At 43.1% G+C, this 14,462-nt stretch overlaps 1 protein-coding gene across 8 annotated transcripts in view; it reads left to right on the top strand.

The window, feature by feature from the left end:
• The first annotated feature begins 20 nt into the window (after positions 1-20).
• The window catches only part of Pphln1 (periphilin 1), an 86,891-nt gene continuing 72,449 nt past the window's right edge, over positions 21-14,462 (top strand). For 4 of the 8 annotated variants that reach the window (XM_041672373.1, XM_041672372.1, XM_041672369.1 and 1 more), the window contains exons 1-3: positions 133-228; positions 647-894; positions 11,597-11,688. In XM_041672373.1, the coding sequence (XP_041528307.1) occupies positions 855-894; positions 11,597-11,688 (132 nt within the window). In that variant the 5' untranslated portion in view covers positions 133-228; positions 647-854. Of the gene's footprint in view, positions 64-117; positions 229-646; positions 895-11,596; positions 11,689-14,462 lie in introns of those variants that run through there. The other 4 variants (XM_041672374.1, XM_041672370.1, XM_041672368.1 and 1 more) reach the window with 3 other exon arrangements.

The following is a 14,462-nucleotide window of genomic DNA, read 5'->3' as shown; positions in this document are numbered from 1 at the left end:
AAGTTCCTTCGAGGAGAGCGGACATCTGCCTTCGCGGGTGTCTGCGGCAGCAGCGGAACGTAGGTGAGCGAGTCGCTCTCCCCAGAGGCGCGAGGGGCGCATGCGGCGGGAGGGTTGCCGGGCGGGCGTTTCCTGCCGCGTCGGAGGTGTGCGTTCTGCGCTCGTGGTGGAACCTGGAGAGGTCCAGTGGATTTGGGCGGAAAGCAAAATCTTGAGTGTGAGACACAGGTTCGGCTTCTTGTTGGCAGTTTAATGTGCAAAAACGATACGAAGCTAGGTAACTTGAGTGGCCTGAGGTCAGTCAGGAAGTCTGTGGTATTTATTTTTGGACATACCCGGCTCTTTACGAGGCACTTTGAGAGACTGAAAAAGTGCAAGAAATAGCCCATTTGCTGTTGAGAATCTCAGTGTGGCCGGGGGAGACAAAGCCAGCGTGGGGAGAGTTGGCTTCACAGAGTGACCCATTCTTGAGTACTGGCATGGACAGATGTCGAGCTTCTTGGTTCCTTTCCGCTCTCTCTCCCCTCCTCCCGTAAATACGGAATGGGCACACACTGATTATTCCTTAAGAATCCTAGGCCGTTCATTTTTACAGAGAAATCAAGAAATAATGCATGGTAGTTTATACTTAACTTCTACCCAGCAGCACAACCAGACCAGGCCTGTAACTACCCCCTGGGAACCTGCGTGTCAGCAGCCCGGAGCCCCGACCCCGTCCTGAAGCCTGCACAATCCTGACTGAAGCGGAGGGACGAAGTGCAATCCATCCAGGGCGCAGCAGAGTTTTGAGAGGCACTAATGCCTTGGCGTCCACCAAGGGACCACTGGCAAACTTGTGGCCAGCCAAAACTACCATGCTTCCCATCCCGGTTGTGCTTGGTTATCGCCCACGATGTAAGCCCCTTTTCTATGCGTTATTTCACCTCGGTGCTGTTTTGTGCTTCCTCTCCCTTGATTTGGGGTATTGCCCCTTCCTCAGTTCACCCCCGAAGACACTGTGCTCTGTGCAATCGATTTTATCCGCTTACCAAACTCACATATTTAAGCCTTGTTTTGAAATTGTCTTTCATTTTCAACCTTAGGTGTAGCTTTCGCCTTTAAATTGAACTCGTTTTCAAACACCTGTGTTCTAAGATTGGCTGTTATTCCGTCTATGCCTGATTGATTGAGTTTTCTTAAAATCTTTTTTTTTTTTTTTTTATAACCTCTCTTCAATGTCTTGCTTCCTTTTGGGTCCTCTGACTTTTCAGCCCACTTCGCCCTCGTTCAAATAATATAATTCCCATTCTTATCTTTTTTTCCTTCTAAGCAGGGACTCTCAGTGTGGCCCAAACTGGCCTGGAACTGGTGAGCCTCTTCTGCCTCGGTCCTCCCGAGTTCTGATTACGGCCCTTTCTGAGGCTTAGCAGTGCTCTATTTCTGAGTAGTCCCCTCCCTAACTTCCTAGAGTTAGGTAGTGTTTATTTCCCTCCTACCACGTGGTGGTTTGTTTCTTAATTGTTTCGTTTGTTTCTTAATTGTTTCGTTTGTTTCTTAATTGTTTGTATCTTTTGTCTTTATACTGATAGTAAGCTGTGAGGGATGCTGTGTTTGTCTTGCTTATCTTTGGAATGCAACTTTCTATAGTTTAAGGGTTAATGAATATGAAAGTGGCAAGAATTGGCTGCCTGCTACTTAGCTATAACAAATGGATGATTTGTGAGGTGTGATCTTGGTCAACCAGTTTGTTCAAGAAACAGTTCTAATTCCTTTCTTTTGTATATTTGGGGGAAGTCTGGTCTCAAATTCAGCAGAGATCCTCCCGCTTCTGCCTCCCGATTGTTTGTAGGTGTTCAAATGCTATTAACAACAAGAACAACAAACCCTCAACAACTACAAACCCTACACCTCAGCCAGCCCCCACCCCCAGGGTTTCTGGATTTCTTTGTGTGTAGCCCTGGCTGTCCTGGAACTCACTCTGTAGATCCAACTGCTTCTGCCTTCTGCGGTCTGGGATTAAAGGCATGCACCACCACACGTGGTTTGAATCTCAGCTTTTAAGTGTTTTTCTGATAAAAGTCACATGTTGTCTACCGATTACTAATTTGGGATCTCTTTTAGGTGTTGGAGAGGACTAATGATGTATTTTTAGAGAATAACAGACTTATTTATTTATTTTGGTTTTTCGAGACGATTTCTCTGTAGCTTTGAAGCCTGTCCTGTCACTTGCTCTGTATAGACCCGGCTGGCCTCAAACGTGCGGAGATCCACCTGCCTTGCCTCCCGAGTGCTGGGATTAAAGCTGTGCACCACCACCACCCGGCAATCTGGCTCTTAATTGTAGGTACTGACTCGATCTGTTTTATTATCTTGGTATAACAGATTTTAGTTCAGGGATGTAAAGTTACATTACAGAATAAAACAGATAACAATGTAGTATTTTAGGTCAGATGCATTCAGGGTGATATTTCTATAGACAAGGGCAGTGTAGTATTTTAAATTTTAACAAAACTGATGGGATAGTGGCACTGGGATTATAGACTGTATTAACCACCATGTGGGTGCTGGATACCAAACCCCTAGCTTCCACAAGAGCAACTAGTGCTCTGAATGGCTTAGCCATCTCTCCAGGCCCTACTCTGTTATTAACTGATGAAGGAAATCATAGGAAAGATATATATTAGTGGGGTATCATTAATGCTTAAATACATAAATGTATTTCTTAATTTGGGGTCATGATAAACATTTTTCTTCAAATACCATTTCTTTCTTTTTTTTTTTTTTTTTTTTGGTTTTCTCGAGACAGGGTTTCTCTGTGGTTTTGGAGCCTGTCCTGGAACTAGCTCTTGTAGATCAGGCTGGTCTCAAACTTACAGAGATCCGCCTGCCTCTGCCTCCCAAGTGCTGGGATTAAAGGCGTGCGCCACCACCGCCTGGCTCAAATACCATTTCTTTATGGTAAAGTTTTTCCAAATTCTTATAGACTTTTTGAAGTATATTAACTATTATTGTTATCCATGACCTCTCTACTATACAATGGAATGAAATTAGGGTTCAACCTGAAGATCTGTAAAGCAAAGCAGCTAGCCACTGGCTCTTAACCTCAGTCCAAAAATAGCAATCCTGCCTCTAAGAATCTCAGAATGAGACTGTATTTGAGAGCTGTCTCCTCCCGTTTTATAATCCTCTCTAGGACTGCGCTTATAGGCGTGAACTACTGGGCTTAAAGTTATGCACTGCCCGGTTTCTATGGCAATTAGTGTGGCTACAGGGATTAAAGGTGTGTGTCATTGCTAGCTGGTCTATAATGCTGGCCAGTGTGACTATTTTACTCTCCCGATCCCCAGGCAAGCTTTATTAAATACAAGTGAAATACCACAACAATGAAATGCCAGGACTTAATGCCCTACTTAGCTATAATCGTCCCCATTTATTAACCTCTCTCTATCCTTTTCTTTTGCTAGTCTTCTTGACTCCCACCCAGTAACCATCACTATTTTCAATTAAGAAGTTTTGAGGTTTACATGTTTCTTAAAACAAGTTTTTGTTTTTTGTTTTTTTTTTAAATATAACTCTGGCTGCTTTAAACTGGCTACATGGGTAAAGCTCTCTTTAAATGTATGTCTCTGCTTTTGCAGTCTTTGCATTACAGATATGCACTACTACACCTGGCCTTGTGAAGCTGGTAAGAGTGAAAGGATGCTAAACTGTGGTGGGAATTTTAGGATTTACGTGAGTCCCAAGCCAGCCAGGGCTACACAGTGAAACTATCTCAAACTTCTGTCCCCTCCATTCCTAAACTATATAATTTATCATGGAAAAAAATACATCGTCTTTTTGTTCTAGCCTCCTGCCTCCTTTTCTAACCCATTTTGTATGCTGATAAATTAACCTCTTGAAATAACATCCTTCCTCCACTTATTCCCAAAGTTCAGAGCCTCTATTCAATGTTTTGTCTAAATTTTACTTTATTGTTTGATGCCCTGGAACCTCTTTTCTCTGCTTACCTACTTCTCTTGTGAAAATGTTGGGAAGGGTTGGGGATGGTACTCCAGGCTCAACGCTAGAATTTCAGTTTTTGAGAGCTTTAAGAGTTTTTAATGTAAAAGTGAGGGGTTGTATCTCCATCACTAGGATAGTGTGGGTAAAGGGTTTAAATGTCTTGAGAGCTTATTGCACAATTCTTGCATTTAGGAGAGCAAATAAAAATTTGTCAGGTCCTGGAGCAGATAGGTTTATCATTGCTTTATGGTCTTCTTTGGTCAGTTCTTTCTCAGACACATTCAGAATCATTCCTAATGCCATTGCCTTTCCTTGGATTCTATTATTCACTATTTATTCTTTTGAGTCATCATTCAAAATTCTGTTTAATTATTAATTTTTTTAAAATTTTATTTTAGCTTTCTTAAAAGTTGTCTTACCTTGCATATTTTTTTTAAAAACTAGCTCTTACTTTGTAGCCGTGGTTGGCCTAGAACTCACAGAGCAAAGATTAAAGGGGTCCCTTACCATATCCACACCTAACATACTCTTGAGTGCCAAGCAACATGGAATTCTAATTGGGATTTTGCTGTTGTGACCATTTTAGCTGGTATCAGTGAAATCTTTTTCAAACATTTTAATTATATTCTAAAAGTGTTTTTGGCTTAGTTGTTTTGAATTGTAAACACTTTCTGCTAAAAGCAGTCTTACACAATTTTTAGCTTCAGGTCAGCCCCTTATCGTCTTCCTTAGTGTTTCAGTGTAGATGGCAGGAATATGCTTACTTCCCTTTAATCTTTTGATCTTAGCCTGAGATGAGTTTAAGATTTGAAAGCAGTTAGGTTTTGGGGCTTTGAAAAGACAGGATCTGGATAGTTTAGCTTTGTAAAGCTCTTGGATAATGCTAGTGTACAGCAAGATTGAAATTCTCTTGAGGATGTGGGGTTTAAGTTTCTCGTCCTTTGAAATGGTATTGATACCACAAAAGTGTGACTATAATCATAAAAACTTAATAAGAAGTTCTTGAATAATTTAAGGTGCCAACTACTCTAGTATTAGGGTTCCCTAGAATGAATCCTGGGATGTCATATGAACTACTTATTAGTGACAAAAAGTTCCTTCGCCCTGCTAAGGCAGAGAAACAATATAGGTATATAGTCATTGCCTTTGCAGTGGGAGGAGGAAGAGGAAGAGTGAATAGAATATGGGACTGTTTCATAGTACTGTATGGTCTTTTGAGGTGCACAGAGAAGGACTAATTCAGCTCTTTGGGAGAATATAAGAAAGGCTGGTGTTTGGGCTGTATCTTGAACATAGACTAGATAGTTCAGAGATGCTTTGGTAGAGGTCAAGCTGCAGTGTATCCTTTGTAACCAGAATAGGAAGTTTAGATACTTGTGCTTGTTGAGGTTGTAAAAATAACTGGATGGAGTAAACGTTTAGGTGTGACAGGTTGAGTTTTATTACTCAGGTTTCTGATTTGAGCCTTTGGGTTTCATTGATCAGAATGGGGAAGACAGGAGGTAAGGCGAGTCTCTGAGAAAATGAAGAACTGTTGGTGTGTTGAGTTGGAGGTGTATGCAACATTCTTTAGAAGGAAGTTAGGATGGAAGGGGAGATGCCCAATCATTTATTGAGAGGGGTGGTTTTATAACGTGAGCAAATTCATTCTGGTTACTGATCACATTCTTTGTGTGGATTGTTGAGGAAGTTACCGAACAACAGAGTGGCTCTACCTTCTGTTTTTATACTAGTAGTGAGGTCGTGTCTTAGTTAGGGATACAGTTGTGACAAAATACTGTGAGCAAAGCAGTTTGGGGAGGGAAGGGTTTATTTGGCGTACTTTTCCATATCAGTAGTTAATCACTGAAGGAAATCAGAACAGGAACTCAAGGCAGGAATCTGGAGGCAGGAACTGATGCAGAGGCTGTGGAGGGGTGCTGCTTACTGGCTTGCTCCCCAGGGTTTACTCAGCCTGCTAGCTTAGCGGTGGTCCCACACACAGTGGGTTGTGACCCCCACCATGAATCATTAATAAAGGAAATGCTCTACAAGCCTGCTTACAAACTGATCTTATGGAGTAGTCATCAATGCAATGGTAACCCTAACTAAGATGGCTACATACATTGCATGTAAATCATCCCACACTTGAGGTGATTAGTATTGTAAAGAAAGCAAGGCTGCAGGATCTGGTTGAGTGGCATTAAAATATTTAGGTAAGAGCTGAGGAAGTTACAGAGATGTCTGGAGCCAACACAAATGCCTACTGCTCATTCAAGATATGAATTTAAATGGGACTTTTCATTAACTCTGGCTGGCTTTCAAAATAGCTAATGGAGAATAAAAAAAAGTAAGAGAAAAAACTTGAAGATGGGAAAGGAACTGTCTGGATTATAATGCAGTTACTCTGTTTCCTAACCTACAGGACAAGCAGTTTGGATAACATGGAAAAAGAATTGTATCATTTTGACATTTTGACTTGGTTGGGCACAAGGTCATTAATTGTGAGTTTGTTTTCTCAAATTCCTGTAACTTTTGCTCACAGTGCCAGTTCTCCGTTGAGAACATAGGACTAGGAATCCCTCAGTGGAGTGCTTTAAGGAGAGGCTTATTTCCTTCTGGACTTGACTCATGGACAGCATTACTTAGACACTATTGATTATTGCATAAGAGTGAGATTCTTATATTTTGGGATCAACTTATTAGCATGCTTCTTTTTTTAATACTTTATTTTGTTTCATGTGCATTGGTGTTTTGCCTGCATGTATATATAGGTGAGGGTGTCAGGTCCCCTGGAACTTGAGTCACAGACAGTTGTGAGCCGCCATGTGGGTGCTGGGATTTGAAACCAGTCAGTGCTTTTTGACCGCTGAGCTGTCTATCTCTGCAGCTCCTTGTTGACACACTTGAAAGGAAGTTTGCACTTTCCACATTGAATTCGAATTCTGTTCTCGGCTTTATTGTGACACAGAGAATTATTCTGGAGTACTTTTAAAAAGTAAGAAAAATTCATGTGTGTTATATCCAAATATGTGCACTTGGGTATGCAAAGGCCAGGGGAATTGTGTATTTTTTTTAAAGGTTTATTTATTAATTATGTATACGGCATCTGCCTGCATGTATCCCTGAAGGCTAGAAGTGGGCACCAGATCTTATTACAGATGGTTGTGAGCCACCATGTGGTTGCTGGGAATTGAACTCAGGATCTCTGGAAGAGCAGTCAGTGCTCTGAGCCCCAAGTGTGTTGTTTTCTATTATTATACTCCAGCTTGCTCCTGTAAAATAGGTCCCCTACTGAACCTGTCCCCTCAGTTACTGGAGCTGCGTGTGCGAGTGAGTCGTATTGGACTTTTACGTGGGTGGTAGGATTTAAACGCTTCATGCTTGAGTGCAAAGAGCTTTTAACCACAGAACCATCTCTTTCGGCCTAAAGTTCTTTTGAGACTCCAGTAATGGAAGGGGACTGTCTAGTGTCAGGAGTCAGTGTAGTTGATTGGTTGTGGGATGGATTGATTTCCAAAACCTGGATAATGTCATAAGCAACACATGCCACTAGTCAAAATCAAAAGATTACTGTACTTAAGACTGCTCCTGAATGACTTTGAAAATGCTGGGGTAGTATTTGAATTGAAAGCAAATTTTCTATAGTACATTTTTTTTTTTTGCCTGTTCCTTTTTGTGGTAATTTAATTCAAGGTCCAGCTTGACCAAGGGATGCAGAATGCTAGCATGTATGAAATAGTGGTGTCCCCGAAGTTAAAAAAGCACCCTAAGGCCATGAGCCAGCTTGCTTAGAGATTCCTCTTTTTATAGTTCACACTGTCCTGTGGTTCTCAGAGTGATTCTGATATGTGAGATAATCTATCTTCCAAACTGATAGGCAGAAAATTCCAAACTGGATCAGGAACAACCTGAAAATATGGTTTCCATTCTGCAATCTGGTAGTGTGTCACCCCCTGGGATGTCTGTGCTGCCCCTAACAGAGCCCAGTCTTTGTAGGAGAGCACTCTGCTGGCTTTTGAGTTTCAGGTGAACACACCCCATACTCATACTCTGTCTTAGTTAGGGTGCTCTGATGAAAAGCATGACCAAAAGCAAAGTTGGGGAGGAAAGGGTTTATTTAGCTTAAACTTGTTCATCACTGAAGGAAGTCAGGACAGGAACTCAGATTGGGAAGGAAACAGGAAGCAGCAGCTGATGCAGAGGCCATGGAGGAGTGCTTCTTACTGGTTTGCTCATCATGGCTTGCCTAGCCTACTTTCTTATAGAACCTAAGGACCACCTGCGTCATGGGGATGGCATCAACCACAATGGACTGGGGTATTCCCCATCAATCATGATCACTAATTAAAATGCCTTATAGCTGGATCTTATGGAGGCATTTTCTCAATTGAGGATCTCTCCTTTCTGAGTATTCTTGTGTCAGATTGAACAGCTTTCATTACAGGTTCTCCTCCCTTTATTTTACATTATTGTACTTAATTTTTTGTTAAGGACCTCATATAGTCTAGGCTGGACCTGGAACTGTTTTTTTTTTTGTTTGTTTGTTTGTTTGTTTGATTGGTTGGTTATTTGAGACAGGGTTTCTCTGTGTAGCCCTAGTTGTTCCGGAACTCACCCTCTAGACCAGGATGCCTTCAACTCAAGAGATCCACCTGCCTCTGCCTCTTGAGTGCTGGGAAAGTCATGTGCCACCACCAACTGACTCTTGATCAAATTTTCATATGATATATTCAGCACATTTTTATTGATTACTGATGGTTCAGGTGGTGTACTCTAATTCCTCATTTGGGGTATTGTGGGAGGAGGATCAGCAGTTTAAGGCCAGAAATAAACCAGAGGGCTGGTGAGATGACGTAGTAAGCAAAGGCTGGGGCCCCGAGGCTCTGGTGCTCCCACGATAGACAGAACTGACTCCTGCAGATTATCTTCTGACTTCTACACATTCTGTGGGATGCATGCGTGTCCCTCTTGTTGGGCCAAAATTATCTCAGCCTGTCCCTTGAGGCCTGTAGGACAGAAATTAACCCTGCTTGAGCCTCTCAGTTTAGATACTGTGAGAAATGAACTGGGTAAGGCCCTGGTTGCCTGTAGAGACTGGGAAACTAGATGTGTTGTATGATCTCCTAAAAGGGAGGCAACCTAATACGATCATTTCCTTACCCCCTGAGAGCCATCAGTCCCTCACTGAATTTGTCAATGAGCTCCATCAGGCTTCTTTGGCAAAATATAATCCTAATATTCCAGTCCAAGACGATACTGGCTGCCCTTGTTCAGCAGTCACAAGCATTAGAATGGGGACACAGCACCCTGGGGAGGGCACTCCGATCGAATAACTGATAGGGTCTTAGGATCAGGGCACCTCCGACATTATGGAAAGGTCGCTCTAGATTAATAATTCCATCAAGAGCCGCCAGACATTGTTCTCGATTGATCCCTACCAACAAGGCCCACCCAACAAGTTAGGTGGAAGGATCCTCTCACTAACCAAGGAAGGGGCCCAGATCCCTTGTTGAAACATGGCCAAGGATATGGATGTGTCTTCCCAAACAGGGGAAACGCCTATGTGGCTACCCACTTGTAACTTAAAATTTCTCCCCTCCCCTCAGGACAATGGGAAAGATCAAGATGACCAATAAATAAAGAGATTATGGTGGACAACCATTAAATTCAAACACAAGAAAAGAAAAATCACCACTGCCCAAGGGAGATTGACCCTTGAGGAGAGTGTTACCTGTTTATCTATTTCAGACAGCCTTCCCGGCTATAATCATGTTAATTCCTCTTCCGGGGATCAAGGTCCAGGCAGCAAGCCCCCACCAACCACAGAAGGTGACATGGATCCTCGAGTGCTGGTACTGGAGGGATCCTAAACCAGACCTCTCAGATGACACCCTGGACGTAGTGGCCTGACCTGATGTCCCGGGGACGGAGGGGAGACCTGAATGCGGAAGCTCTTGGGGGTGCACCCTACCCCAGGCATCTTGCCCTAATGAGCATGGGTGTTCTCATGTCCTTAGGAGACATGCCCTCCTACAGACACCCGTTTATGTATGCCCAGGAAGCAACCAGGCTGTCTCTACTATCAGAAAGTGCGGGGCAGCTCCTGATTACTATTGTTCTTCCTGGGGATGTAAGCAGACTGGGCTGGACGTAATTAGAAAAGATAGAGACCACATCACGTTATTTACAAAAGTCTTTGGATTCCTCAGCAAAGGTAACCTTACAAAATAGGAGAGGCTTGGATTTGCTGTTTATGGAACAGGGAGGAATTTGCAGGGCACTTGGGGAAGAAGGTTGCTTCTGTGCGGACCATTCCAGGATAGTTACAAGAACCCTAGATGAGTTAAGAAAAGATAGTGATTCATTTAAGTCAAGGACCCCCTAAGAGACCTGGTTTAATTGGTCCCCATGGCTTACCACACTCATCTCTTCCCTAATTGGACCGATGGATATTTATTTATTGATCTGTCTTTTTGGTCCATGCGTTCTCCAAAGGCTGAAAGAAGCGTTCCAAAAACAGATACAACAGGTACAATGTACTCATGGCCCTTTGAGTACATTATGAGAGGCTCAATACATCTCACCCCACGGATGAACTCTCAATTTGAGGTTGTCCAGGCCAAAACTCCGGATAGGGTTGGCCCTGACTTGTACTCTCTCCCTGGTGGGATATTCTGGCTTGGTGACCAGGGTAGGGGATCGAATATAAAACAAAAGTGGGAGATATTGGGCCAAAATTATCTCAAGGCCTGTACCTCGAGGCCTATAGGACAGAAAAAAGGCTGGTTCAAATTCAGGGTCTGTATTTTGAGGCCTGTAAGACAGAGAAAAGTCTGGCTCGATTTGAGTGAGGATGAAAGAGCACAAATTAGGTAGACACCCCTCTAGCCAGAGGGAGGGTTTGTCTGTCTCTCATTGGCTGGAGGTACCTCCACATTACGCGGTGTCACTTAACCTGCATAAGCTGACGCCCACAGTAATAAACAGTTCCTGCATTGACTCCGCTCCCTATCGCGTCTGTCCTGCGTCGTGGGGCTGTGCAATGGGTGGGTAAAGCACTCACCTTTCCCTGGGGAATAAGGAGGCCTAGCAACTGCAGCTGGGGGAATAAGGAGGCTCAGGAAGCTTAGCAACATAAGAAGGCTCAAGAAACCTTGCACCTCTAGCCCCACACATGATATACACATTTACAAATAAATTAATTCAAAATTAAAAACGTTGGAGCATTGCATGCTGGGATATACCTGTAATCCCAGTATTTCCAAGCCAGCTTTGGCTACATAGTAAATTTGAGGCCAGCCTTAACTGGAGTAACCATGCTGGCCTGCTTTCCAAACTATTCATTGAATGGTATCTTTTCTAGTTTTTCAAACTTTGGCAATGAAGAAACTGTATGTTGTTTATGACTCTTACCCAGCATGCTGGTGGAAGTTTTTCTTGTAAATAACGTTTAAAATGGAAGGAATGCAGGACTTCATATACATGTGCATGAATTGTTTAAATCTCCAGTAGGAGGACTCATTGCTTTCATTCTCTCTTTGCTCACTCTCCTCTAGGTGTCTTGGCATTTGCTGCTTTCTTGTGTCTTACTTGCTGACAAAAAAACCCAGGACTGTTTTTGTTTTTTCTTTAGTGGCTTCCAAAAGAGATGAGATGTGGTCTGAGGGACGGCATGACTACGAACGACTTCCAAGAGAACGAGCACCCCCTCGGAGCCATGCCAGTGTAAGTCACTGCTCTGTGAGGACGGTCCAGAGCCTGCCGTGCCATTCTGTCTTCTCCAGCGTCTTCAAAGAGCAGAAGTTTACCAGCCTCGCTGGAAAAGAGATTAAATTCACCTTTTAAAAGCTGGAAAATATTTGAGGCCAGCCTGGTCTACAAAGTGAATTCCAGGACATCTAGGACTGTTATACAGAAAAACCCTGTCTTGAAAAAAACAAAACAAAACTAAACAAAAAAAAAAAAAAACCACAAAAAAGGCTATAAAATACATGGTAATTTGTTTAAGTAAAAAAAAAAAAAACAAAATCTATATTTTATACTTAAATTTCTAGAACAAAGGTTTTGTATTTAGTTTGTGGAGGAAAATTTATAAATTTTTATAAATTCTATACTGTGCATAGACAAAGAAATGTTGAAAATCTGCTTCTATTCATGACTGCCATTTATCTGTCTCCTTAAAATATTTATAGATTGAGCCTGGCATAGTGTGTCGGATGCCTTTAATCTCAGCACTTGGGAGGCAGAAGCCGGTGGATCTCTGTGAGTTTAAGGCAAGCCAGGTCTTCATAGCAAGTTCTAGGCCAGGCTACACAATCTGACACTGTCACAAAATCAAAAATTAAAATTAAGTTATGAACTAATATGACATTCTACCTGGATATCAATCCTCCTGGGCTAGTAGGAGAAGCATGTTGCCACCCTAGAGAGCAGTTCATCTGTGACGTCTGGTCAGGCAGCCTGCAGGGCGAGAAGAGTGCTGGGTTCAAAGGACGGAATTCCCATCTTCTGTCTGTCTTCTGTCTCTGTTCTGAGAGTTGGGAATTTTGAACTAGACTCTTAATGTTCTTGATAAGTTGTTTATTCTACCCAAACTGGATCCAGTCCTAGTATGTAGCAGGGCTTCACATTTTTCAACTGCTTGGAAAACTAAGGGAGGTTTGGAGGTCAAGAAGCTTTGAATCTTCTGCTGACTCACCTTGAACATTGCGACTTTGGGTTGTATTCTTTCCTTGGTTTTTTGTTGTTTTGTTTTGTTTTGTTTTTTGTTTTTTTGAGACAGGGTTTCTCTGTGTAGCTTTGGAGTTGGTCCTAGAACTCGCTCTGTAGATCAGGCTAGCCTCAAACTCACAGAGATCCACCTGCCTCTGCCTCCCAAGTGCTGGAATTAAAGCCTGTGCCACCACCACCTGTTTGGGGTTGTATTCTTATGTAGACACTTTATATGCCACAGAAGGCATAAATTCTTGTTCACATGACAAGTATTTTTTACTTAAAGTATTAGGGATTTCTGTGTGTGCGGTAGTAATACTGGGAATTGAATCTATAGCTTTTCTCATGCATGGCAAGCACTCAACCTTTGAGCCCTGCCCCTGCCCCTGCCCCTTTGTTTCTTTTTTATTTTAAGACAAGGTCTTACTAAATTACTTAGGTTGGGCTTGAATTCACTCTGTGTCCTATGCAGGCCTTGCCTTTGTGATCCTCCTGCCTTTCAGTTAGCTTATAGGACTGCAGCCAGGCCTAGCTGACAGTTTATTACTTTGTGATCCTCCTGCCTTCCAGTTAGCTCATAGGACTGCAGCCAGGCCTAGCTGACAGTTTATTACTTGGTCCTATCCTTCACCTTGATGAACAGTGTCATCTGCAAGGTTGTCCTTCATGGGCCTGAATTACAGCTCGGGTTGATATAAAATGATTTAAGATAGAAAAAAAAACGAGGAAGCCCGTTATATTAGGATGGGCAGACTCAGTAATTATGTCATTGCTTTTCAGGTTGTTCTGGAGACTATTTCTAATAAGTTTTCTTAGTCTGATAGAATTATTTTATGATAACCTAGAAGGATTAAAAGTGATACAGTCATAGCTGTGAGTTACCTTTCAAAAATGCCAAGTCCTCTTTCCCACTATATCCCTTGAGTAGAAATTTTATTTTACTATCTGGGCATTGACATGCAGACTGTGTGCTCTTTCACTGAGTAGCTTAATTGGTGGATGGGCAAAGCAAATTGTATTGATTTAAGATTGCAAGATGAGTGATTGGCTGAGATCGACACTGAAGAACTAACTGGACTAGGAATCATGACCGTGTGGCGGACTTCTCGACCGGTGACAAAGAATGACCACCACATCAGGATTCTACTCAGAACACGCTTTTACTGGAGTGCCCTTGATTGATGGGGAGCAGGGAATGAGGGGGGCAGGAGAACAAGGGGCAAGAAGGGAAGGGCAGGGAGAGCATGAAGCAAAGAGGCAGGGAGCTAAGGGGAGAGGCAGCAGGAAGCGAAGGGGGCGCTTAGGCAGCCACTTAAATAGGGAATTGGCACACGGGTCGCCCTGTGATTGGCTGCCACCAACAGCTGACACCAGACCGCATCAGGATAGGCTCAAGGATCCTCATCCACTGCGCATGCGGGAAGCGGGGACCAGCTCTCGAAGCCATAGCCAAATATGGAGTTGTTTATTTCCAACAAGACAGGATGTCGGCGCCATCTTGTAATGGCGATCCTGTCCGGCTCACTACAGTTCCCCCTTATTGTTTGTAAGCAATGAGCGCAGGACTAACGTCATCCAATCTGACCTCCACCTCATGATGTGTTGGTCGATCGAGGATGGAAGATATTTTCCGTGGACACACCTTCCCCTGTGCAATGGGTATTCGAGGAACCCCGGGGGTGCAAAGGCTGTGTCGCAGGAATCTACATCCGCACACCTACCCAAGTGCAATGGATCAATCAACAGATCCCATGGGTGCATAGGCTGTGCAAGATGGAAGCCCTAAG

Source organism: Microtus oregoni, unplaced genomic scaffold, assembly GCF_018167655.1.
Source record: "Microtus oregoni isolate MIOR12 unplaced genomic scaffold, Mior012 000022F_ref0000154, whole genome shotgun sequence".
NCBI lineage: Eukaryota > Metazoa > Chordata > Mammalia > Rodentia > Cricetidae > Microtus > Microtus oregoni.
This window is presented reverse-complemented; position numbering and strand designations above follow the sequence as displayed.